The following is a 27,259-nucleotide window of genomic DNA, read 5'->3' on the forward strand; positions in this document are numbered from 1 at the left end:
GTGACGTCACTTCCGGGGCGGAGGAGGATGAGTGGTGCAGTGAGGGACAAACAAAAGGAGGCGCCGGAGGGGCGCAGCGGCCGGCGGCGAGACGGAGCGGCGGGGGCGCGGGGCTGCCTGCTGGGCGGCCGGACCCGGCGGGACCAGGTGAGTGGGTGGGGCGGGGAAAGGGGCACGAGCTGTCACTTCTCGAAACCCACTCTTACACGCCCCCGGCCAGCTGCTCGGCCCCGGGCGCCCCGGGCAGCTCGGGCTTTCCTAGCAGCGGCTGGCTCCCGGGGGGCCTCCCGCGGCAGCCCAGTTTGGCCTACCTCCAGGCTCCCCCGTACTCCAGGTCTCCCGGGCCCCACCCTCTCCGCGGTGCCGCGGCGCGCGAGCCCCCTCCCAGGCACCCCAGTGCCTCCCTGCGCTCTACACACCGGGAGTTTCCGCCTGGGCTCCCCCTGGCCCCCCTGTCATCCCCCGAGTTCCCCCAGATCCTGACTCCTATACGCACACTCTCCCCACTTCCTAGAGGTTCCACCTCTGGGCTCTCCTTGGCAGCTTTTTTTTTTTCTTCCCTTTCGTTTTCAGAGGTTTCCCCTGTTCTCTTCTCCTGGGCTCCTGGCCCCCTCCTCTTCCCTTGGACCCCTCCCTCCTCTTGGTCCGCTGGAACAGGGCCCTGATTTGGGGGCAGGATCCCTGGCTAAGATCTTGGGGCCGGTTTGGACAGGGGTTCCCGGGAAGATCTGCTCGGGGTCTGAGGCCCCAGGCCCTGCCCATGTGCTGTGCATCCATATGGGCCGGAGAGCCAGATCTGATGGGGTCCGGGCTGGAGATCCTGCAAAGTTGGCTCCCAGGCTGAAGGAGCATAGCCAAGGTGGTTTGGGTTCACGATGATTCTGCTGCTTTTGTTAACTGCTTCTTCCTCTCCGTCGGTCGGGGCTGAAGTGAACCAAGATTGGGCTGGTGTTCAGCTGATGCAACTACCGACTGCCTTTTTTGGGAAGGAGGAGAGATGGTTGGGGGGTGTCCGACACCCTTCTGATCAGCACTTGCCTGGAAGGGTGGGGCTGACCACACTCCCCTGATGCTTCTTCCCCAGCTCTGTCCCAGGAAGCCTTTTGAGGATGAGGTGTGAGGATGAGGAGGGAGAGAGCTTGGTGAGGGAAAGGGAATTTGGGCCTAAATCCTGGAGGAGGGATTTGGTGGAGCTGAAAAGCTCCCCTGGGACTCACCTACTTTTTCCATTAGGAGTTTCTTTAACCCCTCTGGGCAGGCAGACCAGCAGGCTGACTGGAGGCAGGAGGAGGAAGGGGAGGAGGTCTGCTGTTGGTGATATTTCCTGTGGAGGGGATGGGAGAGTGGGAGTTTGTTCAGAGGGACTGGGCAGTGCCCATGGTCTCAGCCACACTGGCATTGCTTTCATGAAGGTCAGGTCTTCCTCTGGTTTACGGGGGGAGGCAAGGACAGATGATGTGCTGGCAGACTGGAGAGATGCTGGGGTGTGAATGACCGGCCTCTGCCTTCCTGTCTTAGAGGTGCTTTGGGGTCTGGTCTAATAATGCCCCTCTGCCTTCCAGGATACAGAGCAGGGGCCCAAGAAATCTTTGTGACGCCCCAGCCTCAACTCAGTGATATGCTTTTGTACTCCATGCCTTGGGCACACCCACTAGGAAGCAGTTTCCTCTACAAACTTTGAGTGGCCTTTCTGGACAGGGTGGGCTCCTGAGGATTGCCCCATTGGGTCAGAACTTGGGGAAGTGGCTGGGCCTTGGGTTGCTGCCTGGCTTGGCCTAGACCTCACTTGTAGGAGCTGGAGGGAAGATATGAGCCTGGTTCCTGACCCCCTCTCCTGAGAGTGAAGGTGATTCTAGGTTTTCACATGGGGACACTGAGGCACAGGTTAATGGCCTAAGACCTTATGAAGAGTCAGTGGGCTGGATATGGAGCCCTAGAGCCCAGCACACCATCTCTCCATCCCTTGATCATTCAAACATTCATTCGCCCAATCATCCATTTAGCCATTCTTTAGGATGTGCCTGGCCTGGACCAGGAATGATGCTGGAGAACAGTCCCTGGCCTCCTTTGAGCTGCAGTCTGGGAGGAGATGCAGGCAGGACAACGTGGATACAGTGGCCAGCATAATAATAGCAATATTAGGGAGGAAGGAGGCATTAGCTCTGTTGGGGGTGGTGAGTGTGTATTTCCTGAAAGAGGGAGGACTAGTAGAATCAGTGACAGGGAGTCCTGAGGCCTGAGTTCTGGTTCAGGCTGTGCCATGGGCAAGTGGCTGGGCTGCCCTGTCCTTGAGGAGCGCAGGGTAGGGGTAAAGTCTGTCTTAGAGATGTCTGTGCCTTTATAGCTCTAGGTGCTTTATTGCTAGGTGCTGTCACCCTGTGTGGGTTTCCTGGGTTATTGACCTATCTCTCCTCCAGGCTGGGAACTGTCTTGTTCTTTCCTCTCAGCACAGTGCCTAGCACTGAGTAAGTGTGTTAAATGCTCCCCAGCATACGTGGTTAAAAGGCTCCACGGTCCCTCCTAGAGCCATTCGGGTCTCTTGGTCTGCCCTGCACTCCCTCCTTCCTCTTAACTCCTGCTTATCCTTTGGCCTTCCTGATGGCTGAGCCACAATCCTGACTCCTAGTGGATTAGATATTCCGCCCCCCCCCCCCCCCAGCCTTACTGTAGTCTTCTCGCACTTCTTTCCCCACCCTGCTGACTTGTCCTTTTCAGCCTTGTGACTGGTTCTCAGCAGAGTGCCTGACATGTAGTAGATGCTCACTAAATGCTCTCCGACTACCAGATGCTGGTTGGATTTTGTATTTGAGGTAAACTCGTGTGTCTGGGCTGAGGCTGTGTCTTTGCCTGGACCTGGCTTGCGCCGCTATAGCTCCTGTCCTGCCACCTCCCACCTCTGGTCAGAGATCTAGCCAGACTGAGCCACTCAGCATCGTCTAGACATCATGTTCTCTCCCAGGCAAACTTGTGCTGTTCCTTCTGCCTGGAATGCTCTTCCTCCAGCTTCTGACCTTCCCCAGGAGTCAACTCAGGCAACATCATTCCCAGGGAGCCTTCTCTGACCCCACTGGTCTGGGTCTAATGCTTTGTCCATATTCCCTTAGCTTCTGGGTACCCCCAGCAGAGCTCTGGGCTCCCAGCAGCCAGTGGTAATTGTAGACTTGGCATCTCCCAATAGCCTGTCTGGTTCTTTCTTGTCACCCTGAGGGCCCAGCCTAGGGCCTGGCACCGAGCAAGCACTCAGAAAATGTTGGCAGCACAGCAGGTAATTCTGACAGTCACACATCCCTGCTGACAGTAGCTCTTGCTTCCTCATAGGGAGGCAGGTTCCATGGAGCGAGAGGAATGCCAAGACCCTGCCCAGACAGACGTCGGCCAGCCTCAGCACCGACAGGCAACACGCAGATAGCAGAGCCGTCCACGGGGTAAGGACTGGGCCCCTCTCCCTCCAGGCCAGCCTCCAGTCAGGTGCCTTCACCAGCATAGGGGGCAAAGGGCAGGATCTCCATCTCTGCAATCCTTTGCTTTTCTTACTGTAGGTCCAGGGCATCTAGGGCAGAGGTGGCAGGAGACAGAACACTTCTTCCTTCTCCTGACTCAGTGGCCGCTGGGCTTTACATGCCAATGTTAAATTTCATTGTGAACCTCTATTTTTTCTCTTTCAGCACAGATCTTGTCAGGCCGGGTTGTTAGCCAGACTGTCTTGTGACCACATTTCCCAAGGTATGTTCCCTAGAACACTAGTTTCTGTGGTCGCAGTAGCTAGATAACTCTGGAAAACAACTTGTCCTTGCTGCATGACTCTTAGCATTGAAGTGAGCATGATGAGTCTTGGAGAGGGAACCAGCAGGACGTGTGTCCCCATACTTACTTGGTCATGTGGACACCTTTGGGAACCGGGGTTCCTTGGCCTACATTTTGGAAACTGGTTCCCAAAGCAGGCAAGTGCACTGGATAGGACCTAGACTTCTTAGACCCGGATTTGACTCCTAGCCGTCTTGTGTTCAGTGAGGAACTGTGGGCCAGTCACCGTACCTCTCTGAGTCTCAGTTTCCTTAGCTGTAAAAAGGCAATAATTTTAGCACCCTACTTCCCTTTAGGGTATTTTGAAGATTAAATATGTTGATTAAGGGAAGCCACTTAACAGAGTATGTCCTAGGATGTGTTCCATAACCTTAGCGGTATTGGATGGACTACTTTAGAATTTATAAGAACACCCTTGGGCAGCCCCGGTGGCGCAGAGGTTTAGCACCACCTGCAGCCCAGGGTGTGATCCTGGAGACCCTGGATTGAGTCCCACGTCAGGCTCTCTGTATGATGCCTGCTACTTCCTCTGCCTGTGTCTCTGCCTCTCTCTCTCTCTCTGTCTCTATGAATAAATAAATAAAATCTTTAAAAAAAAAAGAACACCCTTATCAATGGTTTCCTCTCACCACTTGAGGAGGCTCAGGCACTGGCCTTTGTCCTTAGTTTACAGATGTGGAAACAGGTTCAGAGAGAGGAAGCAGCTTGCCCAAGAGTTCAGGAAGGAAGGAGGGATGTGGGACTAGACTCAGATCCTGGAATCCCAGGCCAAGGTCCTTTGTTCTGTGCCCAAGGCCTCCCTATATCCACCTGTCACCTCCTCAGCCTTTGGTTAAAGAAGACCTGGCCCTCCCCAGCCTAGATTTTAAAAGAAATAGTTTTTTTTTTTTTTTAATTTTTTGTAATTACCAACATAGTTGTATGTTTGCCATGTTTTTATAACTGATATCATGGAATGCGAAAGTCTCCCATGATCCCCATCTCCAGAGATATGAATGAGGAGGAGTGTATTATTCCACTGTATTATTACTGTTTGCTTATTTTTTCCCTGTCATGTTTTGTGAGGGCTGCTGGTTCACAGTTTGCTCCTGTTTTGTTTCATTTCCTGGCTCCCACAGGACCTCTTTCCTGGCAACAGGGTATGTGCTGTGTGTATGAGTCCCATCAGCATAACCCTGGTGCTCCCCTCCTCACCATCCCGGGGTTTGGATCTGTTTGTGAGGGCATTTACAGCAGCCCAGGGAGGGTAGGAAATGCCTGGTGTGTGATTTTTGTTGACTCTCCTGTTTATTGGGACAAGGTCAGCCAACCCTAGCCCTGCCCTGCTGGAGTTTCCTATTGGTTTTGAGGAACTCAACCTCCGGGAGAGGAGAGGGGAGGCACGGCCTGAGCTGAGGTCTCTCTGGCCGGGGATGAGCAGGAAGCAGCAGGGTCCTACTTATCTGAGATCAGAATTCCTCCTCCGTACCAGGGACAGCTTGGAGGGAATGGCATGGGCTGGCCTGAGAGGTTTCAGCCTCTGCTGACTGCCTAGTGCAGGGGCCAGGTTGGGGGTTGGGAGGGACACGCATGAGTTGCCATGTTGCCTGTGTGTGGCCCTGACTCATTTTCCCTGGCGATTCCTGGGGGATGTCTTGGTCCCTTTGGAATGCTCCTTTCAGGTTTTGGATTTTTTTTTTTTTTTTTTTTTTTTATGATTTTATTTTTAAGTCATCTCTACACCCAATGTGGGGCTCGAACTCACAATCCCAAAATCAGGAGTCACATGCTCCACAGACTGAGCCAGATGGGTGCCCCTCTCCTTTCAAGTTTTGTGGGTTTTTTTTTTTAATATTTTTAATTTTATTCATTTGAGAGAGACTGAGTAAGAGCAAGAGCTTGAGAAGAAGCAGGGGAAGAGGGAGAGGGAAGAAGCAGACTCCCCACAGGACTCTATCCCAGGACACCAAGATTATGACCTGAGCCAAAGGCAGACACTTAACTGACAGAACCAGCCAGGCCCCCCTCCTTTTAGGTTTTAACCCCAAGGGTGGGCAGGTGAGGAGAAGGCTTCCCTGTGACCTGGGTTCAAAGATGCTCTGTTGGGGGCAGCCTGGGTGGCTCAGTGGTTTAGCGCTGCCTTCAGCCCAGGGCCTGATACTGGAGACCTGGGATCGAGTCCTGCATCGGGCTCCCTGCATGGAGCCTGCTTCTCCCTCTGCCTGTGTCTCTGCCTCTCTTTCTCTCTGTGTCTCTCATGAATAAATAAATAAAATCTTAAAAAAAAAAAAAAAAAAAAAAAAAAAGATGCTCTGTTGGGGCAGGAGGGATTTCAGGCCTGGCAGCCTGGTTTTGTGGTCTGGCAGGGTCGAGCTGGGAATGAGGTGTCCCTTACTTGGTGGTCTTCTCTGACTTGGTGGTCTTCTCGGGCTCACTGGCCTGACCATCTTCCTCACCTGTGTTTCTTCCTCCTATTCTTTCCTACAGTCTCTTTCTCTTCTCGCTCCAGATGCTTCTGGCCCCAGGAATTGGCCTCTCCACCTCCTCCCTCCTCCTAGCAGCAGGGCCTTGTCCCACAGTCGTCCTCAGTGGTCACAGTCCAAGCACCGGATGGTGTGCCGAGTCACCATGTACACAATGGCAGCTCTCCTCTGTGAGGTGGTTCCACCGTTTTACAGGCTCAAGGCCAAGGCTCGGAGGGACGAGGGCTTTTGCTTCAGGTGGTGAAGCCAGGCCTTAAACCGGAATGTTTTTGGCTACCCCATCTTCCGTTTTTCTTTTTCTCTGGGTTCTCAGTTTCGGAGGTATTTCAGAGCTGCCCAGGGGCTGGCTCATGGCGCTGTTCCCCAGAACCCACCACCACACACCTGCTGAGTCCCAGCTGGGGATAGAGCCAGGGGACAGGATTTTGAGGATGCTCCCAGGCTGTCATGAGGCTGGTGGTCTGCAGACCGTGCCAGGAGACGCTGAACAGAGTGACGCTCGCAGCCCTGCTCCCCACGTCTAGCCAGTAGCCAGGGAGTCCCTCTAATGTCCTTGTTGTAGAGGCAGGGCCGAGCTCCCCTCAGGACCAGGGGTCCTAGTGATGTGTGGTGGGGTAGGGGTGGGGTTAGCACACCCCCCCTCAAGGATGTGTGGGACTGAGGTTTCTAGAACAGCTTTTACTCCCAGCCACAAACTTCCTTGCTATCTTTCCCATTGCATTGCTCCTGCATCTCGTAGCAAGTTCTATGTTTAACCATCTCTCGAGAGCCTAAAACCTCAAAATTAAATGGACTGCTGTAGGATAGCCTTTGCCCAAGGTGATGTTCCCCTGGAGTAAAAGTAGCTGTAAAATTCCACGGCTCTCACATGCCACCTGGACGCCCTCGGAGGTGCCACTGCCAGCCCTGTGCCCTCTGACAGAGTCGGGTGTTGACAGCTGTGCTGACTGGGGGCTGGGCACACAGGGATCTGGCCTCTTACCTGGCAGCCTGCATCTCGATCTCTGGAAGCAGCCCCCTCCAGCCCCAGAGCCGGGCCTTAGGCAGCTCACCTTGGCCTCGGCCCCGGTCCGCCAGGGGTCTCAGCAGATGTGTCTGCGACCTCCTGTGGCTGCTCCTGCCCCCATCCTGTCCAGACAGGCAGTGCCAGTGCTCCCGACAGGTCAAGGCCCCTCTGTCCCCATAGGCCTACATATGGCACCTGGCTTCTGGGCTGAGACCCGACAGAGGGGGGCTCCCTTCTTGAGTTTCCTTAAAGCTATGCCCAGGATACCAGAGGCATCTGAGTATGTTCTGTTATGGTTCCCCAGGGAGGCCTTGACTCCATGTGCCCCTCAGGAGAAGGGGGTTGGTCTTGTCCTAGGAAGCATTTCCAGGGTTCTGGGTGCTCAGGTAGGCTCAGGAGACCTGCTTGCCTGTGAGGCAGATTGGCACAATGGAAAATCAGCCTTGTGGTGATCTGCCCTTCTTCTCCACATTCTGTGGCCGTGGGCAGGTCACTTAAGCTCTCTCCCATAAAGGGACTGATGAAACCTACCATAACAATGACAGCAGCTAACATTGCAGTCTTAATATGTGGCGGGCCCTGGGCCAAAAGCTTTCAATGGACCACATCATTCAGTCCTCACTACGACTCATGAACCATTTTACAGAAGAGGAAACCAGAGGCCTTGGGACCTAAAGTGACTTTCCCAAGGTCACCCACTGGTGAAGTAGGGAGCCACCTTACTGCTGTCCTTGGGGATGGGGAGCTGAGGCATAGGAAGTGCTGGATGTGGGGTTGGCATGTCGTCCATGTCAGTAGCTGGGAGCTCCAAGGCCAGCCTAGTGGGGCCAGGGGGCAGCTTGGGCCTCCAGTCTGGCCTGCTGCTCCATGCGTGTGTGTCTTGGGAGCCCCAGATAGGTGTTCCTCACTTGTCACCCCTCACCCTCTAACGCAGGCCACAGCCTTCAGCCTTGCGAGATTACATGAGGATGGACCTGTTTGGGAAGCCCAGCCCAAATGTGAGAGCAGTTTGGAAGTGAAACTTGTCCCTTCCCCATTCTGCCCTGACCGTGTCCCCTCTTCCTTTCCCAGGAAGTGCGGGTGTGCCTTTCTCTGTGGGGTGAGTGCCAGGCAATGCCCCCAGCCCGCTGCTGACTCATCCCAGTGTGTGTGGGGGCCTAGAGGGCAATGCCCTGTTCTTGAGTGGGTGGGAGCTCTATACACCAGATGATGAGGTGAGACCTTTCCTCCCACTCCCAGCCCTGGGACCAGAGGAGGCCCAGGGGTGCTGACTGAGGAACAGATTCGCAGGCCCAGAGCCCTTCTGGCACAGGGCCACTGACCCACGGTCCTCCTCAGGCTTCTCGGGAGTCGCCCTTCCCCCCACCCTGGGAGAGCAGTGGAGGGACAGACAGCCTTCCTAAGTGTGGTACAAGGAGGGGCGCCAGCCTCCTGCTTCCCCTCTTGCCTGGGAAGCTTGCCCAGCATCTCTGTTTGGGCTTTAACAAAAGGCTCTCTATTCCCTGTTTACCCGAAGCCCAGCCTGCCTGCTGAAGCCCAGCCTGCCTGCCGAAGCCCAGCCTGCCTGCCGAAGCCCAGCCTGCCTGCCATGGTGGCTCGGGTGTGAAAGCCAAAGCTCTGCAGGCCGATGTGAGGGCTGGAGCATGCTTGGGTGGTCCCCCTCGGGGACGGAGTGGGCAGCATGTCATTTCTTTAGACTCCCCTCCCCATCTGTAAGAAGCATCAAGGAGAAATAAACAATGTCAATGGATACCTAAGGGGTGATTTTGAGAGCATATCACCACCTCTCTGCCTCTGTCCTTTCCTGGGGTCCTGAGCCTGGCAGGGGATCCAGAAGTCCAAGGCTTGAGTGTGATCTGTGAGACCGGTCAGGCCCTGGAGGGCCAAGGGTGGTCCGGTCTGTGCATGGAGATACCTGTCCCTGTGTGGCTCTGTCCTCACCTGGGTGTCTTCCCCCACTGAGCTCTAGTAGGGTTTTCTGGGATGGCGGTGGGTTGTAGTAAGTATAGTGCACCTTCCTCTGGATTACACACCTTATGTCACTTAAGTAGTCACAGTAAGGGGGAAATCCCTGGGTGGCTCAGCAGTTTAGTGCCTGCCTTCAGCCCAGGGTGTGATTCTGGAGTTCCGGGATCAAGTCCTACGTCGGGCTCCCTGCATGGAGCCTGCCTCTCCTTCTGCCTGTGTCTCTGCCTCTCTCTCTCTCTCTCTCTCTCATGAATAAATAAATAAAACCTTTAAAAAAAAAAAGTCACAGTAAGCCTCTGAGGTAAGTATGGCAATATTCCCATTTTGCAGTTGATGAGACTGAGGCTCAGGAGAAGTCATGCATCCCCAAGGTCTGAGCTTCCCCTACAAGGAGGGCAGCGCCCTGTGGAGTAGCTGTCACCAGGGTGGGGCAGGCAGGGTGGGCCAACTGTCTAGCAGAAGATGGCATGTACTTCTCGTAAACTTTTACAATACTCAGAAACCACACAGTGAGGAAGCTCTTTTAGTTTTCTCCCCAGGTATTTTTCCTACTCACAAAAGTACCAAATTTAAATAATAGAAGAGTATGTAGTATAGACAATCCTCTACAATCTTATCCGCCCTCAGACTTAACTGCATATAGGTCTATGTATAGCTTTCCCGATTTTTCTATGCGTACAGTAATAAGTTACTATACAATTTTTTTAAAAAGAGGAATCCCTAATCTTGTTAAATTGCAGTAAAATACATATCTTGAAAATTACCTCTTAACCATATGTAAGTGTGTGCTTCAGTGGCATTAATACCATTGCATCGATGTGCAACCACCACCATCACCCCTGATCTCCAGATTTGTTTTCGTCTTGCAAAACTGAAACTCTGTACCTGTTAAACACCAGCTAAGCACTAGGTCTGCACCCTCCCCTCCCCCACCATTCTACTTTCTGTGTTTATGAATTTGACTATTTGCCTCATATGAATGGATTCCCTGCAGCATTTGTCCTTTTGTGACTGGCTTCTTTCATGGAGCGTATATTTCCCTACTAGACAGCTGTTACTGCTGCTGCTGCTTCTTCTTCTTCTTCTTCTTCTTCTTCTTCTTTTTAATCTCTTGGATACCTTTGGGTCCCTGTATACAGATATATAAAGTAGGGAGCACTATTCTTATTTTAAAGTGGTAAAAGCAGAGGCTCGGGCTAATACTTTGCCTGGGCTTGTGGAATGACTTCAGGCAAGAGCTGGCTTTGAACCTGTGTCTTCGCAGCTTCAGAACTCTTGCACTTTGCACTCCCTGAGATCTGCCTGCCACTGGGGGAAAGTAGGGGCTCTCCAGGTTGCTTCTCTGATACCCCCCATCCCAGGGGCAGGGATACTCCTGTCTTGCCACGGGAACCTGGACCCCCTTCTCCCCACCTGTGTGTACCATGATGGGGAAAGGGTCTGTCTGGCTGCCTTCTACCTACTTTGGCAGTGCCCTGGGGGCAGGGCAGCACCAGGCAGGGCTGGTACTGCTATCTGCAGGATCCTCAGAGACCACAGGTGCCGCTGCACCGGTCAGGAGCAGGCCAGTTGGAAGAACAGGCTGAATTTGCTACTCTGGCAGTGGTAGCCTCCAGCTGAGCCTGGCAGGTGTGAGGACCAGAGAGACGACCCACCAGGACAGGTAGAAACGGATGACTATTTTGGTAAATTTGTATGAAATAGTTTAAGCACACAGAAAAGTATAAAACCAGAACAAATATCTTTGTATTCAGGATTCAGCTTTGTCAGACCGTAATTTTATAACAGTTGCTTCAGATATATTCTCTATCAAAATATTTCAGACACAAGTGAAGCCTCTTTCCCAATCCCTTTCTCTTCCCTTTCTGGATGTAATTAGTGTCTTGATTTTGGGGCTCTCCAGCCATCCAGGTTTTTTATAACTTTATTACACTTGGATATATATATATGTATGTATGTGTATATATATATATATATATATATATATATATATATATATATATATTACAGAAACCCTTACATAATGCATAACGTGTTATTCTGTAGCTTGTTTTTTTTGAGGTCTGTTCATATTGGTACATGTAGATATAGATCATTAACTCATTGCTTTAGCATTCCATTGTATGACAATAATGATTTATCTTTTCTCCTGTTGATGGATGGGTTGCTGCTGATTTGGGGCTGTTAGGCTAACTCTTCAATGAGCATTTTTGTTCACGGCTTAATGTGTGTGTGTAAAACGACTCTCTGAGATCTATAGCTAGGAGAGAAGTTGCTGGATTGTAGGATGTGTGCATCCTAACCTCATCTAGGAATTCAGCATTTTTGTCAGTCACAGGTGAGTGAAATGGCATCTGATTGCATTCCCTGATTAGTTATGAGATTAGGAATTAATTTCATACATTAACTAATTTCCACTTGCATTTTTCCTTGTGAGTTGTCTATTCATGTTTTTTATTTTTTATTTTTAGATTTATTTATTTAATTTTGAGAGAAAGAATCTCAAGCCAGGGAGCGGGGGGATGGGCAAAAGGAAAGAGAGAGAGGGAGAAAATCTCAAGCAGATTCCCTGCTGAGTGGGCCTCACTTGGGGCTTGATCTCACGACCCTGAGATATAATCACCTGAGCTAAAATCAAGAGTCAGATGCTCAACCACCTGAGCCACCCAGGCGCCCCCCCCCATTCATGTATTTTGCCATTTTTTTCTATTAGATTGTCTCTTTCTTGTGTTTTAGAAGTTCTGTATTTGTCCTGGATAATAATCCTTTGGTAGCTGTGCACATTGCAAATATCTCTAACAGCCCTGTGGATTCTTTTTACTTGCTTATTATTATGTTCTTTGAGGATACATATATTTTAACTTAATGTGATCAGAATATCAATCGTCTCCTGTAAGGATTTGTACTCTTTGTGATAGGAAATCCTTTCCTGTCCTAACTTGATTTCTTAGCTCTTTCTTTAGACATTTTCAGGTTTTGGTTTAGGTCTTCAGTTCATTGGAGTTTATTTTCATATAAGGAACTAGACAAGGCTATGTTTTTTTCACATGAATAACTGAGAGCCAGCTCAATTTGTTGATGACCGTTCCTTTCCTCTAACCTGGAAAGCCAACACTGTCGTGTCTCTTTCCAGGTACTTCACGGTCTATCTCTAGGCTTGCTCCTCTATCCAGCTATGCTTACATCAACATCACATTGGCTGACTTCTTGTAGCTTTGTAGTAAGTCTCCTCTCACCTTGTTCTTCCAAATTATTTTAGCTATTCTTTTTTTTTTCTTTTAAGATTTTATTTATTTACTTGTGAGAGAGAGAGCATGAACAGGGGGAGGGGCAGAGGGAGAGAATTTCAGGCAGACTCCATGCTGACTTGGGGCTTGATCTCACGACCCTGAGGTCATGACCTGAACTGAAATCAAGAGTCAATTGTTCAACTGACTGAGCCACTCAGGCACCCCTGTTACCTACTTTTGCAGGTAACATGCTTCAGACAGTTTTCCTCTTATCAAGTCAGTGGGTGTCTTGCTGTAACATGTTTTCATTTCATAGTCTATCATCTGATCATTTAATAAGTATTTAACCAGTCACCAATAATGGGCATCTGAGTTGTTTCCAATTTTCCTAGGGCATAAATAACACTGTGATGAACATTCCTGTAACTGATTCTTGTCCTAGAATCATTCCCAGACAATCGCTATCCTCCCTCCAGCTGCCTTCTTCCTGAGTTCCCACCCGATTCAGCAGATCTTCTCTCCATCTCCGTATCATGGGCTCTGTACAAGGGACCCACATGAATCTGGAGTGCCTTGTCCTGTGGGACTCTCAGTTTCCCCAGTACCCTGGCTCCTCGATGGCCCCTTGCCCACTGCCTCCTGAGCTTTTCTTGGGTATAGCCAGGGGTCTCCCACCTCACTGATGGATGTTAATTCCTGATTTCTAGGAAGGTACAGTGTCTAGCTCTGTTCTGGAAGAACAAGTAGCCAGACCAGAGCTCAGAGGACAGCAAGGCACATTGCCTTTTTGCCTTCTCTCAACCTCCTGAGTTAAACTCATTCATCTTTATCCTCTATTCAGGATCCTCTCCAAATTCCCCACCTCTTGGGGCAGAGATGTAACCTGATCTGACCTAGCTCCCCATTGCCCTCCCCAAACTGTCCTCTCAGAGCTTCAAAAAACACCTGATCCCCATACTCAAGGGCTGATCTATCTTACTCTTTGTTTCTTTCTTTCGGCTCTGTTTCTTTGGAACTCTACAATTTTTTTCAATCACAAAGATATTACATGCTGGTAAAAAAAAAAAAATCAGTTTCCATTCATTCTGTTTCTTATTTCCACTCTTAAGAGGGAATCCCTTCCCATGGTGCAGGGACTGTTGGTCAAGGGTTTATCAGAATGAATTTCTATTTATTTTTCTGAATCTCACTTTTTTTTCACAGTGGCATTACAGCTACTTGGTTTCATTGAAAAGGCCATGTTGTGTTTTAGTGGCAGGACGTGCTTACTGCCCACCTACTGTGGGCCAGGCCTTGCCTACCTATGTCTCTCCTGGGTATCTTTGAGTCCTGAGCCCTGAGCCAGACAGGTGGGTTTTCCTTCTTCCATTTCCTTCCCTTGTGCTCCTGTCCTGTGTACTTTTCAATTACCTCTGACTGTTGAAGTCAGGATTGCTCTGGAGGGCCAGGCCCATGTCTGTTTAAGCCCCCTTCCACAGATGGGGCAGTGCTAAGGCTCAGAGACATGAAGATGCCTGCCCAGGGTGACTACACTACCCAGGGCAGAGCCCAGACTGGCCCGGCTGTCCCTCCAGCGCTAAGCTCATATCATGGAGCTTGAGGCTTACTCTCCACTTGACCAAGGGGCCATACACAGACAGTTTGGGGAGGCTCATTTCTGTGATTTCTGATAATCCTGAGAGCTTGGCAGGGTACCTGTTCTCACCCCCTAGTCTATGGACGGGGAAACCAATGTGTCATGACGGAAAGGAGTCCGGGCTTCTGAACTTGCTGTTCCCTCCCTGCTGGCTACACGCAAGGGTGGCCAGGACAAGGGGGTGTCTCGTGGCATGAGTGGTTCTAGAGCCAAGCCTTGCTGGCTGACTTGCTCAGGGTGGGCTGCAGTCATTGGGAAGGGAGACATGTACAGGGTGGGCACAGGCCTGGGATCACATACCCCTTGGTACCTTGACTACCTTTTATAAAATGTGGTCACATCCATGACAGAATCTTTGTTCCCTTTGGGACAGGGAACCAGGCCGTGGGAGAGAAGCTGTTGCATACCTCTGCTAGGAGGCTATACCGGTTAGGGAGGGCTCAGCACAGGGCGGGGATGAACATACCGCCTGCAGGAAACGTCCTGAAAGGGGTATTTTCTGTAACTGGGGAACAAGATCCCCACTTCCTTGAATCTTCCCCATTTCCCAGTGGTGCTCTCCTGACCGTATATATCCAGTGGGTCCTAGGGCTGCTGCCAAGTGGGATCTGCTTCACCCGAGTGGCTACCCGGAGGCACTGCCTATCTGGGCTCCACCATGGATCTGGCTGTGAAGGTGGCCTCTGTCACTTACAGGTAGTGTGAAGTTGGGCAAATGGCATCTCTTTCAGAGCCCCAATTTCCCCATCTGTAAAATGGTTATGGGGACTATTTCAGCCTTAAAAAGGAAGGGAATTCTGACATCCATTCTAAAATGTGGACCAACTTTGAGGGCATTATATTAAACAAAATAAGCCAGACACAAAAAGACAAATATTGTTACGATTCCAATTTTATGAAGTACCTAGGCTAGTCAACTTTATAGAGACAGAAAGAAGTGGGGCGCCTGGGTGGCTTACTCGCTAGAATGTGACTCTTGATCTTGAGATTGTGAATTCACCACGTTGGGTGTAGAGCTTACTTTAAAAAAAAGTGGGGGGGGGTGTGCTAGAACAATGTGTACATCCTGGACTTGGCCCTGAGTCTCCAGTCTGGGACTGGGAGCTGCGCCCACACCCCACCCCCACGGGTATTTAGTGCTCTTGAGTCACCACTGGCTCCTGGGGCGTGTCCCTGCACTGGAGATCCCTACCTGGGGGGTCTGTTTCCTTTCCCCAGGGCCCTCTGGGTTGGGCCAAGCAGAGAGGGCTGGGAGCTTCTGCCTCAGCTTCCTCCTTGTGAGGATGTGCAGCCCTGCCCACATCCACCTGAAACTCACTGTTGCCTTCCCTCCCTGCCACACCCGGGCCCTGCCCTCCCCTGGGCCCCATGCCTGCCCTGTCCCCTTCTCAGGCCCTCTCTTGAGACCCATTGATTTTTATTGAGCACCTCCTGTGTTCCAAAGACTTCTGCCCAGAGGAGCATGACAAGGAGGTGCCAAACTGCCTGCCTGCCCCGCTCTGTGCTACGCACTGTAAAAGCCTGAAATACCATGGATGCTTCCCAGCAACCCTGTGGGGTGTGTGCAGAACCTGAGGCCGAGAGCCAGTGAGGACCTCGCCTATGGCCCCGCAGTGAGGTCAGGGCTGGCAGAGGCCGACTCAGTGCCACTGCTTCTCCCCCCAACCCCGTCCTCAGTCCTCAGCAAGAGCTACTTGAGCGGGGGCTGGCCCAGCCACCTGTTTCTTCTCGGGGGTTGGGTCATGGGGCGGGTGCCCCTTCCCTGGCATCCCCGGGACTAAGGCCTCAGGTTTGGTACCTGTACCTTCTTTCCAGCTTTCTCCCAAAACCCAGTCAACGAGGGGCGGTGACTCGTTTAGAGTTCCACAGTGAGTCAGTGGCAGAGGTGAGGCAGAAACACGGCGTGCAGCTAGAGGGTGTCCCCCACCTTCCAGGCAGTCCACCTCCAAGAGGCTGGTCCTGCACTGGACTCCCAGCTCTGCCCCCCGCCCCAAACCTCTATGAAGCCCTTCTCAGCAGGAAGGTGGCACCTATTTCAAGCTGTAGCCACAGCTGCCCCTTGCCCTGTCGTAGGGCCGATGATTTGGGCACTCCTCTGCCTCGCCCTCTGCGGCCCACATGCTCACACTGTACCAAGAGGCCCCAGAGGCAAGGACACTTTGGTCACTTTGATTGTCCCTGGAGGGCTGAGCCAAGGCCTGGATGGTGGCGAGTTCAGGATGCTCTTGAGACCAGGTATTTGGGGTCAGGGGAGGATAAGGACCAGACATACCAGAATGGAATGGACGGGATTGTTTCCTTCTCTCAGCCTCCTGTTCCCTCACCTGTAAACGGAGCTGTGAACAGTTCCCACCTTGGAAGTCAAGAGACAACACGGGCAAAGCCCCGGACAGCAGGGGCCCAGAGGCCACTCCTCACCAGGAGACCGGGTGTCCCCTCTAGGTTGGCACACCCACTCTCCCTCCAAAACTAGGAGGCTGCAGCCACATCCTGCCTGCTCATAAACTGCACCGCCCCCAGCGTCTGGCGTCCTGCCGTGGCAGTCTCTTTCGGGACACTCCAGGGGCAGGCTGCTGCACGCCCTCAGGCCCTTCGTCTTGGGCCCTCCTCCCTTCCTGTCCCCAGTCTTTGGGTGCCTGCCTAGATGTGGATTTGGGGAACCAGGGAGGGAGAGACAAGTTTCTTTCAGCTGGAGGCTGGTTGCATGATTCAGCGGGCCCTTCCCTGGAGTGCCCCCTTCCCGGAGTGTGGGTGGTATGAGAAGCCAGCCGGTCATTAGAGGCCCAGGCCTTCCTGTGGGGTGGCCACTCACCCTGGCCTGTGAGTCCTAGCCTCACCAGGAGGGCCGATCTCTGGGCCGGAGCTGGTGGCCCAGGGTGGATAGTGGCGTCTGCTGGCCCCGTGGTGACCTGAGTTCTGGGAACCCCAGGGGACAGGAAAGCTGGACTCTGGGGCGTAGTCTCTTGGTACTCTTGGCATAGTCAGGTGGACAGTGAGCCTGCACAGCAATGAAGACCCAAGTAGGGAGGTGGAGGGACAGGCACTGCCCTGAGTAGTAGGGTGATATTGGACAGGTGACTTTACTTTCCTGAGCTTAGTTCCTTATACACGTAGATGCACCCAGCCAGAGACAATAAATAATAATAAATGTGATGTCATCTAGCATGAGGTGGAAACCGGTCTTGTTTTCTTGTCCTTTCTCTGCTGGCCCCACCCCCTCTTTTGTGTGTGTGTGTGTGTGTGTGTGTGTGTGTGTGTGTCTCCCCTCAGGATCCTGTAGGGACATAATTACGTGTACCCTTGTAGAATTTTTTAAACGTCCCTGTTTGTTTTACAAAAGTGAGTTCACATCAAGTTTCCTCTTCTATATCTGGAGTTCCCATACTTTGAGGGAACCTCTTCTGGTCACTGGGGCAACGTCACGGCATCTGGTTCCAAGTGAACTGAAGAGTTTTCCACAAGCCCCTCTGGTCAGCCCGATCATAAATAGGATGGAGTCTGGACAGGAATTCCCATATGCTCCTGCTGGAATGCAGGGGGAGGCCACATTAGCAATCTGTTGGCGTGGGTCCTGACGGTCCTGACTTTATAGTGCTTGGTCTTTGTTAGGTGGGGAGGCCGCCTGCCTTCCCTCATGGTGGTTTCCCCGCTGCCTGGTGGCCACATGGTTTCTGGGGAGAAGCTAATTGGTCGGCCACCCTGTGAGTGGTCACACTGTGACTCCCAGCTAGACTTGAGGTGGGATTTTGGGCGATGGGCCAATTGTCGCCTGGGTCCCAGACAGCCAGGCCACACTGCAGTAATCCCGTCCTGTGGGTCCTTTGCAGGTTGAACCATGATTCCAGTGACAGAGCTCCGCTACTTTGCAGACACGCAGCCAGCGTACCGGATCCTGAAGCCATGGTGGGACGTGTTCACAGACTATATCTCCATTGTGATGTTGATGATCGCAGTCTTTGGGGGCACGCTGCAGGTCACCCAGGACAAGATGATCTGCCTGCCTTGTAAGTGGGTCACCAAGGATTCCTGCAATGACTCATTCCGAGGCTGGGCAGCCCCAGGCCCAGAGCCCACCTACCCAAACTCCACGGTCCCACCGCCCCCTGGCACAGGCCCCACAGGCATCAAGTACGATCTCGACCGGCACCAATACAACTACGTGGATGCTGTGTGCTACGAGAACCGCCTGCACTGGTTTGCCAAGTACTTCCCCTATCTGGTGCTCCTGCACACGCTCATCTTCCTGGCCTGTAGCAACTTCTGGTTCAAGTTTCCGCGCACCAGCTCGAAGCTAGAGCACTTTGTGTCTATCCTGCTCAAGTGCTTTGACTCACCATGGACTACGCGGGCCCTGTCAGAGACGGTGGTGGAAGAGAGCGACCCCAAGCCGGCCTTCAGCAAGATGAATGGCTCCATGGACAAGAAGTCGTCGACGGTCAGTGAAGATGTGGAGGCCACTGTGCCCATGCTGCAGCGGACCAAGTCACGGATCGAGCAGGGCATTGTGGACCGCTCAGAGACAGGTGTGCTGGACAAGAAAGAGGGGGAGCAGGCCAAGGCGCTGTTTGAGAAGGTCAAGAAGTTCCGGACCCACGTGGAGGAGGGGGACATCGTGTACCGCCTCTATATGCGGCAGACCATCATCAAGGTGATTAAGTTCATGCTCATCATCTGCTACACTGTCTACTACGTGCACAACATCAAGTTCGACGTGGACTGTACAGTCGACATCGAGAGCCTGACGGGCTATCGCACCTACCGCTGTGCCCACCCCCTGGCCACGCTCTTCAAGATCCTGGCATCCTTCTATATTAGCTTGGTCATCTTCTATGGGCTCATCTGCATGTACACACTGTGGTGGATGTTGCGACGGTCCCTCAAGAAGTACTCATTTGAGTCGATCCGTGAGGAGAGCAGTTATAGTGACATCCCCGACGTCAAGAATGACTTTGCCTTTATGCTCCACCTCATCGACCAGTACGACCCACTCTACTCAAAGCGCTTTGCTGTCTTCCTCTCGGAAGTGAGTGAGAACAAGCTGCGGCAGCTGAACCTCAATAATGAGTGGACACTGGACAAGCTGCGCCAGCGGCTCACGAAGAATGCACAGGACAAGTTGGAGCTGCACCTGTTCATGCTCAGCGGCATCCCTGACACCGTGTTCGATCTGGTGGAGCTAGAGGTGCTGAAGCTGGAGCTGATCCCAGACGTGACCATTCCGCCCAGCATTGCGCAGCTCACAGGCCTCAAGGAGCTGTGGCTGTACCACACAGCAGCCAAGATTGAGGCACCTGCCCTGGCCTTCCTGCGCGAGAACCTGCGGGCCCTGCACATCAAGTTCACGGACATCAAGGAGATCCCACTGTGGATCTACAGCCTGAAGACGCTAGAGGAGCTGCACTTGACGGGCAACCTGAGTGCTGACAACAACCGCTACATCGTCATTGACGGGCTGCGTGAGCTCAAGCGCCTCAAGGTGCTGCGGCTCAAGAGCAATCTGAGTAAGCTGCCACAAGTGGTCACCGACGTGGGCGTGCACCTGCAGAAACTGTCCATCAACAATGAGGGCACCAAGCTCATCGTCCTCAATAGCCTCAAGAAGATGGTGAACCTGACGGAGCTGGAGCTGATACGCTGCGACCTGGAGCGGATCCCGCACTCCATCTTTAGCCTCCATAACCTGCAGGAGATCGACCTCAAGGACAACAACCTCAAGACCATCGAGGAGATCATCAGCTTCCAGCACCTGCACCGCCTCACCTGCCTTAAGCTGTGGTACAACCACATCGCCTACATCCCCATCCAGATTGGCAATCTCACCAACCTTGAGCGCCTCTACCTAAACCGCAACAAGATCGAGAAGATCCCCACCCAGCTCTTCTACTGCCGCAAGCTGCGCTACCTGGACCTCAGCCACAACAATTTGACCTTCCTCCCTGCCGACATCGGCCTCTTGCAGAACCTCCAGAACCTGGCTGTCACGGCCAACCGGGTGAGTGGCCGATGCCGCGGCTGGCTCTGTCGGTGGACTGGCTGAGGCCCATGGTGAGGAGTGGTGGGGAGGTTTGCTCAGGAGGCACGGTGTCTCAGGGTGGCCAGGATGGTTTGATCCTCCTGGATTGGGGGTCTTCACATGACTCCCAGAGCCACCTGGGAGGAGCTTTTTGAGAATACAGATCCCCTCACTGCTGCACCGCACAGACCCGCTGTCTTGGGTCTCTGGGTCGGGGAGCCTGTCTTTGCCACAGGATGTTGCATCCATCTGGGAGGGATGATGTGGTCAGGTGGGGTCTGTCCCTGAGGTGACCTGGGGTGGGTTCCTTGTAGACAGGGATGTGGAGGGGCAAGAGGTCCAAGGGCTGGCTTGTGGGAGGCAGGACTTAGCCTACAGTTTGTTCTAGACCACATCTGGAGCTGAAGGGCGGATCTGGATCTACCAGGGACAGAAACCATGAGTGGCTGGTACTCATGGAGGTGAAGCCAGGTGGTCTCTGTAGCTCTTGGCCCCGCTTACACCCTTCCCCCTCTGCTTGTCACCACCTGCCTTTCTGGAGAGGAAATTGTGCAAACCGTTTCAGGCCAGCAGTATGGGAGGTGACGCCTTGCAAATCATTGGTAGCCCTATGTGCCAGCCCCTTGCCTGGCCAGGGAAGCCCCCCACCCATAGGCTGCTTCTCAGAGGCAGGTGGGTGGGGATGAGGGAAGGGTGCTCCTGTGGCTTTGTGGTCTGGCCCCTGTAGTGCAAACAAAGCCACAACCACTAGAAGGACCTCCTCCCCCTGCCTATGCCTCCTGGGGACCTGCAGGAAGGGTGACCTGTTCTCGCTTCCTACTTTTAAGGTAGAGACTGGCACAGTGAGGCAGATGGTGGTGGGAGCCCAGACACCAGCTCTGCGCCTGCACTGCAGCCGGTGGCACAAAGCAGCCCACGCTGCACAGGGCACGATGCTCCTGATTGGAGTTCTCTTCAGCAGCCTCAGACTCAGAGGCAGGCAGTCCTTGAAATGCCCCTGCCCCGGGAAAGGACACACCTTCTTCAATGTCACTCAAGTTGAAGGGTCTGGGAGGGTCTGGGCCCCCCTCCCCTCTTCCCTAAGCCTCTCTTGCTGCAAACCAACCAGACTCCCCCATGTATTAGTTTGTGGAAAATCCTATCTTCCTCCCCCAAATTATGACTGTTAGTATATAAGGGTGAAGGTCAGATCCCAGATTGCTTCATGTGGGAACATCTGCCCCCAGGGCCTGGGATAGGCCACTGATCAAGAAAATTGGACTCTTTGGGGGAAAAGCCACATTTGGGGAGCACCAGACAGACCCTAACCCCTTCTTTAAGGGTTCCCCTAGAGCATTGGGCAGGGGCCAGATTGCCCCTGGAGTTGGGTCCAACTTAAGCATCTCACGACCCTTTGTAACATGCCTCCTTTGTCCTGGCTGCCTGCGGGCTGTGTGTGGGCACCTGAGGCTTGCTGAACCCTCCTTCCTGGTAGAGGGCCCAGCAGGCATCCAGCCTGGCTCACAGTTCTATCCCCTGCTCCCAGCTCCTCACCCTAAGGAGACCTGTTAGGTCATGTCTGTCGGCTGAGGTCACCCCTCAGGAAAGGAGCTGGCGACAGGCACGCTGTCTGTCCGTCCAAGGAAGGAGACCCTCTGCACGCCCTGTTTTGCACACTGCTTAATCACATCCTGTCTCCGCCCCTGGAATGCCAGAGGCCTTTGTAGGGAAAAAGTTCATTTGGGCTGCTGCTTGTGGGCTCATCCTTTTAAGCTGGAGTCCTTCTCCTCCTCCTTTGCCAGCCACCCTGGGCTGCAGGTAGACAGGGAGGGGTAGGTGTGACAGGCTCAGGCCCTTTGCTGCTCTTTTCCTAGATTTAAACTCAGGCGAATGGACATGGAAGATGCGTTCATTTGCCTACAGATCCATTTATTCATTCTCTCATTGATTTGGCAAATTTTTTTGAACACTCGTAGGGCAGAGCAAGGTGCTAGGGACATAGGGATAAACGGGGCCCACTGGCTGCCCCTCTCAAGGCTCCTGGGCGCACACAGGAGTGGTCTCAATGCAAATTTAGGGCAGGCAGACCTCCTGGAGGGAGGGGACATCCTATCTGGCCCTGAGGATGGACAAGGGGAGTTAGCCAGATAAAAAAGAAAGGGAGACTCTAGAAAGGGAGAGCTTTCTTTCTGTCAGTGGGGGAGGAGCGATGAGCTGAGCAGCCCCTGGAATTTGGACTTTCCCCTGAGGCCAGGTCTATAAGGGGAGTCCAGTTCTTCCCATTCCCACTCCCTCACTTCCATTGGATCTTCTCTGTTCCCCTTTTCTGGTGCCGTGGATCTTAGTTAGCTCTTTCGTTCAGTGCCCGACACACAACAAATGTTCAGCTAATTCTTTTTGATCGAGTAGATGGATTAGGAGTGATTCTCTTGCTGCATTGTGAGGGGGTAGGTTTGAGGGGCGAGAAGAGAGTGGTCAAGAGCTGGCCGAAAACCTGGATGTAGCCATGGGAGGGGTGAGGCCGGGACCGAGAGGCTGCCCTGGGGAGAGAGACCTTGGCAGGAGAATCTGCGGGTTGAGGCTGGATCCGATGGGGACAAGTGGAGAGGTCTCACTTGGCTGCCTAGGAAAATGGGTCATTGAAACAGGATGCAGGAGGAGTTACTGGTTTTCAGAGAGGAGAGCATATGTCCCTTGTTGGGCATCTAGGGCCCCTGGGACATCCCAGGGACTGTGTTGAGTGAGCCTGAAGCTCAAGCTGTCCTCCCTGTCCCCACTCGGGGTCCTGGATGGAGAAGGGTCCTTGTTGAGACCCCCAGGGAGTAGATGGATGGAGAAAGGAGTCTGGGTCACACCTCTGGGGTGGGAGTGGGAGCAAGGCAGGGCAGGAGTGTGTGGGACAGTTAGGCGAAAGAGCAGATTCAGGTTCAGTGGATTAGGAGGGAATGTTGGTGACTCTGGCCAGATAGTTTCAGGGGTGGACAGGGGCAGAAGCTGGATCACAGTGAAAGAGAGACAGTGCTTTTTCCATATGATTTGTTAGGCGGAATGGAGGGCAGTGGAGCAGTCGCAGAGGCTTTTGGGAGGGTTGTCTCTTCTTTTAAAGACTAGGTGGACTTGAGACTACTTCAGTGCTGATGAGGGAGCCATTGAGGTCCCTGGAAGGTAGGAGGGAACAGGATTGAGGTGATGGGAAAGGACCTCAAGCCTTCAGCAGTTGAGTGACACCTTGGGAAGAGGATGAGTCCAAAGGACACGGGTGGCTGTGGTGGGGCACCAAGCCACTGGGACACCTTCTCTTTTCTCTGTAGGACCTGGAGAGAAAAAAAAAAAAAAAAGGACCTGGAGAGAGCTCACACTGGGGTGGAGGGTGCTCTGGAAATGGGGGCGTTCTAGGGAGGGAGCTCTGCACATGAACCCCAGCTGTGCCACTCACTGGGCCAGGCCTTTCATGCGGCCCTGACTGCTGCCTGGGTTGATAGAGGAGTCCACTGTGGCAGGGAGTGGGCTCTCCAGGAGGCTCAGGCCACTCAGTCCAGCCAGAGCCCACTTCCCGTCATGCCCTCTCAACCGTCGTGTCCCTGACCTTCAGCCCTGCTCACCTGGAAGCCACCTTGGCTCCATCCCTTGACTGCTGGGCACAACAGTGGCTATTTGGGGAGGCTCAGGTCAGGAGTCTTTTTTAAAACACCAAGGTACCTAAGGTCCAGGTCTGCCCGAAGGCCCTCAGCCTTGAAGGCGAGAGGTGTTTCTAGTCCTACCTTTCATTCTACAGAGGAGGAAACCAAGGCTCAGGGAGGGAAGGGGACTTGCCCAGGGTTATACCGCCAGTGAGCACTGTATTTGGCAGGATGGGAGTGTAGCACATGCTCTGAATCAGAGGAAGCAAGGCTTACTTACATCCTCTCCTGTGCAATCTTGGACATGTTGCATTTCACTTCTGTAGGCCTCCAGAGGACAATGGGGACAGTGACAGAGCCACCTCAGGGGGGTTATTAAATGGGCTCTCCGTCATCCTCACGTGGGGTCACATGGGTCCCTCCTGCCCAGCACATCTGAAGGAGATGGTTCTGGCCGACAGGTTCAGTAAGAATCCATGTTTCTAGCTGACTCCTCACAGAAGGGCAGGAAAGAAGGTGGCATTCATGGAGCTTTTCCTGTGTGCCCGGGGACACAGCAGGTCCCCACTGGGACCCCACTGTTTGCTCCTTGCTCCACTGACAGTGCAGACAGATAGCAGAGCATGAGCTGCCCAGCCTGGTTCAGTCTTGGCTCACCACTTCCCAGCTGTGAGACTTTGGGCACGTTAGCTTCCTAAGAGCCTCTGGGGAAAAGTTACCCCATCTCTAAAGCAGAAGTGGTGTTTATAGGGTATTTGCAGGTGGTTTCATAGGGTAAGTAAGTTAATAGCATTAGTGCTCTGAGCAAGCCTGCTGTGTAGGAAGTTGCATGTGGGTGTTGCCCATCATTGAACTTTTGCAAAATCAGGAGAGGAATGGTCAATACTGGGCTCCCTGCACTTATGATTAGGGTGTGACTTGACAGATGAGGAGACTGAGTCCCTGGACATGGAAGTGACAGAGCTGGGGTCCCCACCCCCTACTGGCACATCCCCACAGTGCTCAGCAACTGGGGCATGTGATTTTCTCAGCATGCCACTCTCTTTTATAAATTGTTCTTAAACCAGACAGGCCCCACAGCATGGTTCCTAATGAGCCCTGGAGAGACAGTGGAGGAGGGGGCAGAGTTGATAGTAGCCAGCTAGTGTGATAGGCTTCTTAGGGTACCAGGTGTCGGGAGACAACAGGGAACCGGGCTGCTCCAGCCCTGCCTTCTCACAGCCTGGTCTGGAGTGACAGGTGATCAAACAGCCTCACCACGGGGGAGATTAGTGCTGCTGGGGTCATGGGTGCCATAGTTTAACCCAAGAGGTCAGAGAAGGCTTCCTGGAGGAAGTGACTGTGGAGCTGAGACTTCACATACAGATGGTAGTCAGCCAGGCTTTTAGGCCAGAGGGTGCTGCGGTATGGGCCCAGGGAGCTGGTGAAGAAGCCTCAGAGAAGATGCTAGTGCCTGGGGCCAGGGGTGGGGGGAGACACTGTGGCCTCAGAGAAGATGCTAGTGCCTGGGGCCAGGGGTGGGGGGAGACACTGTGGCCAAGGCCCCAGGGCTGAGCTGCCTCCCCGCCTCACTTTGGTCCTCTGCTCCTGCTCTTCCAGATTGAGGCGCTGCCCCCGGAACTCTTCCAGTGCCGGAAGCTGCGGGCCCTGCACCTGGGCAACAACGTGCTGCAGTCCCTGCCCTCGAGGGTGGGTGAGCTGACCAACCTAACCCAGATTGAGCTGCGGGGCAACCGGCTGGAGTGCCTGCCCGTGGAGCTGGGCGAGTGCCCACTGCTCAAGCGCAGTGGCCTGGTGGTTGAGGAGGATCTGTTCAATACGTTGCCACCTGAGGTGAAGGAACGGCTGTGGAGGGCCGACAAGGAGCAGGCCTGAGTGCTGGCGGACAGCTGAGCATCGGCCCGCTTCGGAGTCCTCAGGCCCAGGGACCCAGATGCCCAGGGGTGGCCAGCCGGGCCTCAGCCAAGACAGGAGCCTGGGGCCGGCTGTCAGCTGGGCTGCAGCCTCAGGACAGTACCTGAGGGGCTGGCCCCTTTTGTCCTTCTGAGACTCATGCCCCCCAGGGCGGGTGCCTGTTGGGGAGATTAGACACCTGTGTCTTTGAGCGCAGTATTTGGACAATCAGGGCCTCCCCACTGGAGGCCATCTCTGCCCAAGAGGCTGAGCTGACGCCAGAGGCCCAGGGATGCCTACTTAGCTCTTGGTATTTATTTTCTTCCACTTCCCATCCCCTCCTTCCAGATAACTTATACATTCCCAGGAAAGCTCAGCTCAGATCGGGAATGTTTAAGGAAGGGTGGGCAGTTTCCCTTTTCTTTTGGTGATGCCATTGGCAGTACTACCCAGACTCGAGCAGAGGGGTCAGGGAGAACCTGCTGTGACAGTTGCCCCAGCAGTGCCAGGCTGGGCTCTGGCGGTGTGGCCCATGGGACGGCAGACCGCCAGGTGGGAAGGCCAGGCCTGGGGCTTGTCTCATCAGTTTTAGATTTTTTTTTTTTTTTAAGTAAAAAAACAAAACAAAACAAAAAAAAACAACTTTTTTTTTTTTTTTTTTTTTTTTAAAAGCTTTGAAAATTGATGGTTTGGGTATTAAAAAGAAAAAAACTAAAAAAAAAAAAACTAAAAAAAAAAAAAGACGGCAAAGGCCAGTGAGTTGAGTTGAGGTCTCAGGGCAGGACGGCAGCTTTCCTTGAGCAGAGCAGCAAGACACTGAACTGTATTTCCTTCCCCCCGGGGTGCAGGTTGCAGGATGTCTTCCGAGTCTGGTGTGACCTTGGTCCAGGAGTTCTGTTTGTTCCTCTCCTCTCCGAGGGCGGATTTTTTTTTTATTATTATTATTTGTTTTGTTTTTGGTGTCTTGTTTTCTTTTTCCTCCATGTGTCTTGGCAGGCACTCATTTCTGTGGCTGTTGGCCAAAGGGAATGTTCGGGAGCTGCCAAGAAAGGAGGAGACTCGGGTTGGCTAATTCCCGGATGAACGGTGCTCCATCCTCCCCATTCCTCGTCACAGTGTTAAGGAGCCAGGAGGAGCTACCTCGCCCGGCCTCTGCTTTCCCATCTCGTGTGTCATGAGTTTGCCCAGTGCCACCACTAGCCTCAGCTGCTGACATCAGCCCTGTTACCACATGGTCCTTCAGAAGAGACACTTGGAGGCGGGGTCTTGGGTGGGGAGGTCGCCATTGGGAGGGCAGACTCCCCAGATTTTGGTTCCAGTTTCTGTCCCAGGCGCCTGGCACACACATAGCCCTCTCAGCGCCTGGTGGCTAGAAGCCACCTCACTTTAGATCACTCACCGGGGGTCTCCCGTGTTAGAAGGGTCCCCACCTTAGATCAATCACTTGGACACTAAGGCACGTTTTAGCGTCTCTTGTCTTAAAGATTATGTCCATTTGTCTGTCCATTTGTGTTTTCTGCGTCATGTCCGCGGATGTAATCCTCAGATAATGCACACTAGCCTTTGATGACCATGAAGCAATCCGTTACATGAGGGTCTGAACTTGTAGACTCTGTTCAAATATCAAATAAATCTATAACAGAAAGTA

General features: G+C 53.1%; 1 protein-coding gene across 4 annotated transcripts; it reads left to right on the forward strand.

Moving 5' to 3' along the window:
- On the forward strand, positions 1 to 27,259 carry LRRC8A (leucine rich repeat containing 8 VRAC subunit A). 4 transcript variants are annotated; one of them, XM_072778206.1, is made up of 5 exons: positions 1 to 147; positions 3,319 to 3,425; positions 3,666 to 3,723; positions 17,934 to 20,098; positions 25,318 to 27,259. In XM_072778206.1, exons 4-5 carry the CDS (start codon positions 17,942 to 17,944, stop codon positions 25,591 to 25,593), a joined length of 2,433 nt encoding a protein of 810 aa, XP_072634307.1. In that variant the 5' UTR covers positions 1 to 147; positions 3,319 to 3,425; positions 3,666 to 3,723; positions 17,934 to 17,941; the 3' UTR covers positions 25,594 to 27,259. The 4 variants fall into 4 exon arrangements, with proteins under 4 accessions (XP_072634307.1, XP_072634308.1, XP_072634306.1 ...); XM_072778207.1 differs by having other exon boundaries at positions 3,671 to 3,723; XM_072778205.1 differs by lacking the exon at positions 3,666 to 3,723.

The sequence above is a fragment of the Canis lupus genome, chromosome 16 (genome assembly GCF_048164855.1).
Source record: "Canis lupus baileyi chromosome 16, mCanLup2.hap1, whole genome shotgun sequence".
Lineage (NCBI taxonomy): Eukaryota > Metazoa > Chordata > Mammalia > Carnivora > Canidae > Canis > Canis lupus.

Excerpts from the sequence above, each read along its gene's own strand:
- LRRC8A (XM_072778206.1), top strand. The coding sequence starts at position 17,942 with ATGATTCCAGTGACAGAGCTCCGCTACTTTGCAGACACGCAGCCAGCG. Across the intron at positions 20,099-25,317 it reads TGGCTGTCACGGCCAACCGG|ATTGAGGCGCTGCCCCCGGA; the intron begins GTGAGTGGCCGA and ends CTGCTCTTCCAG.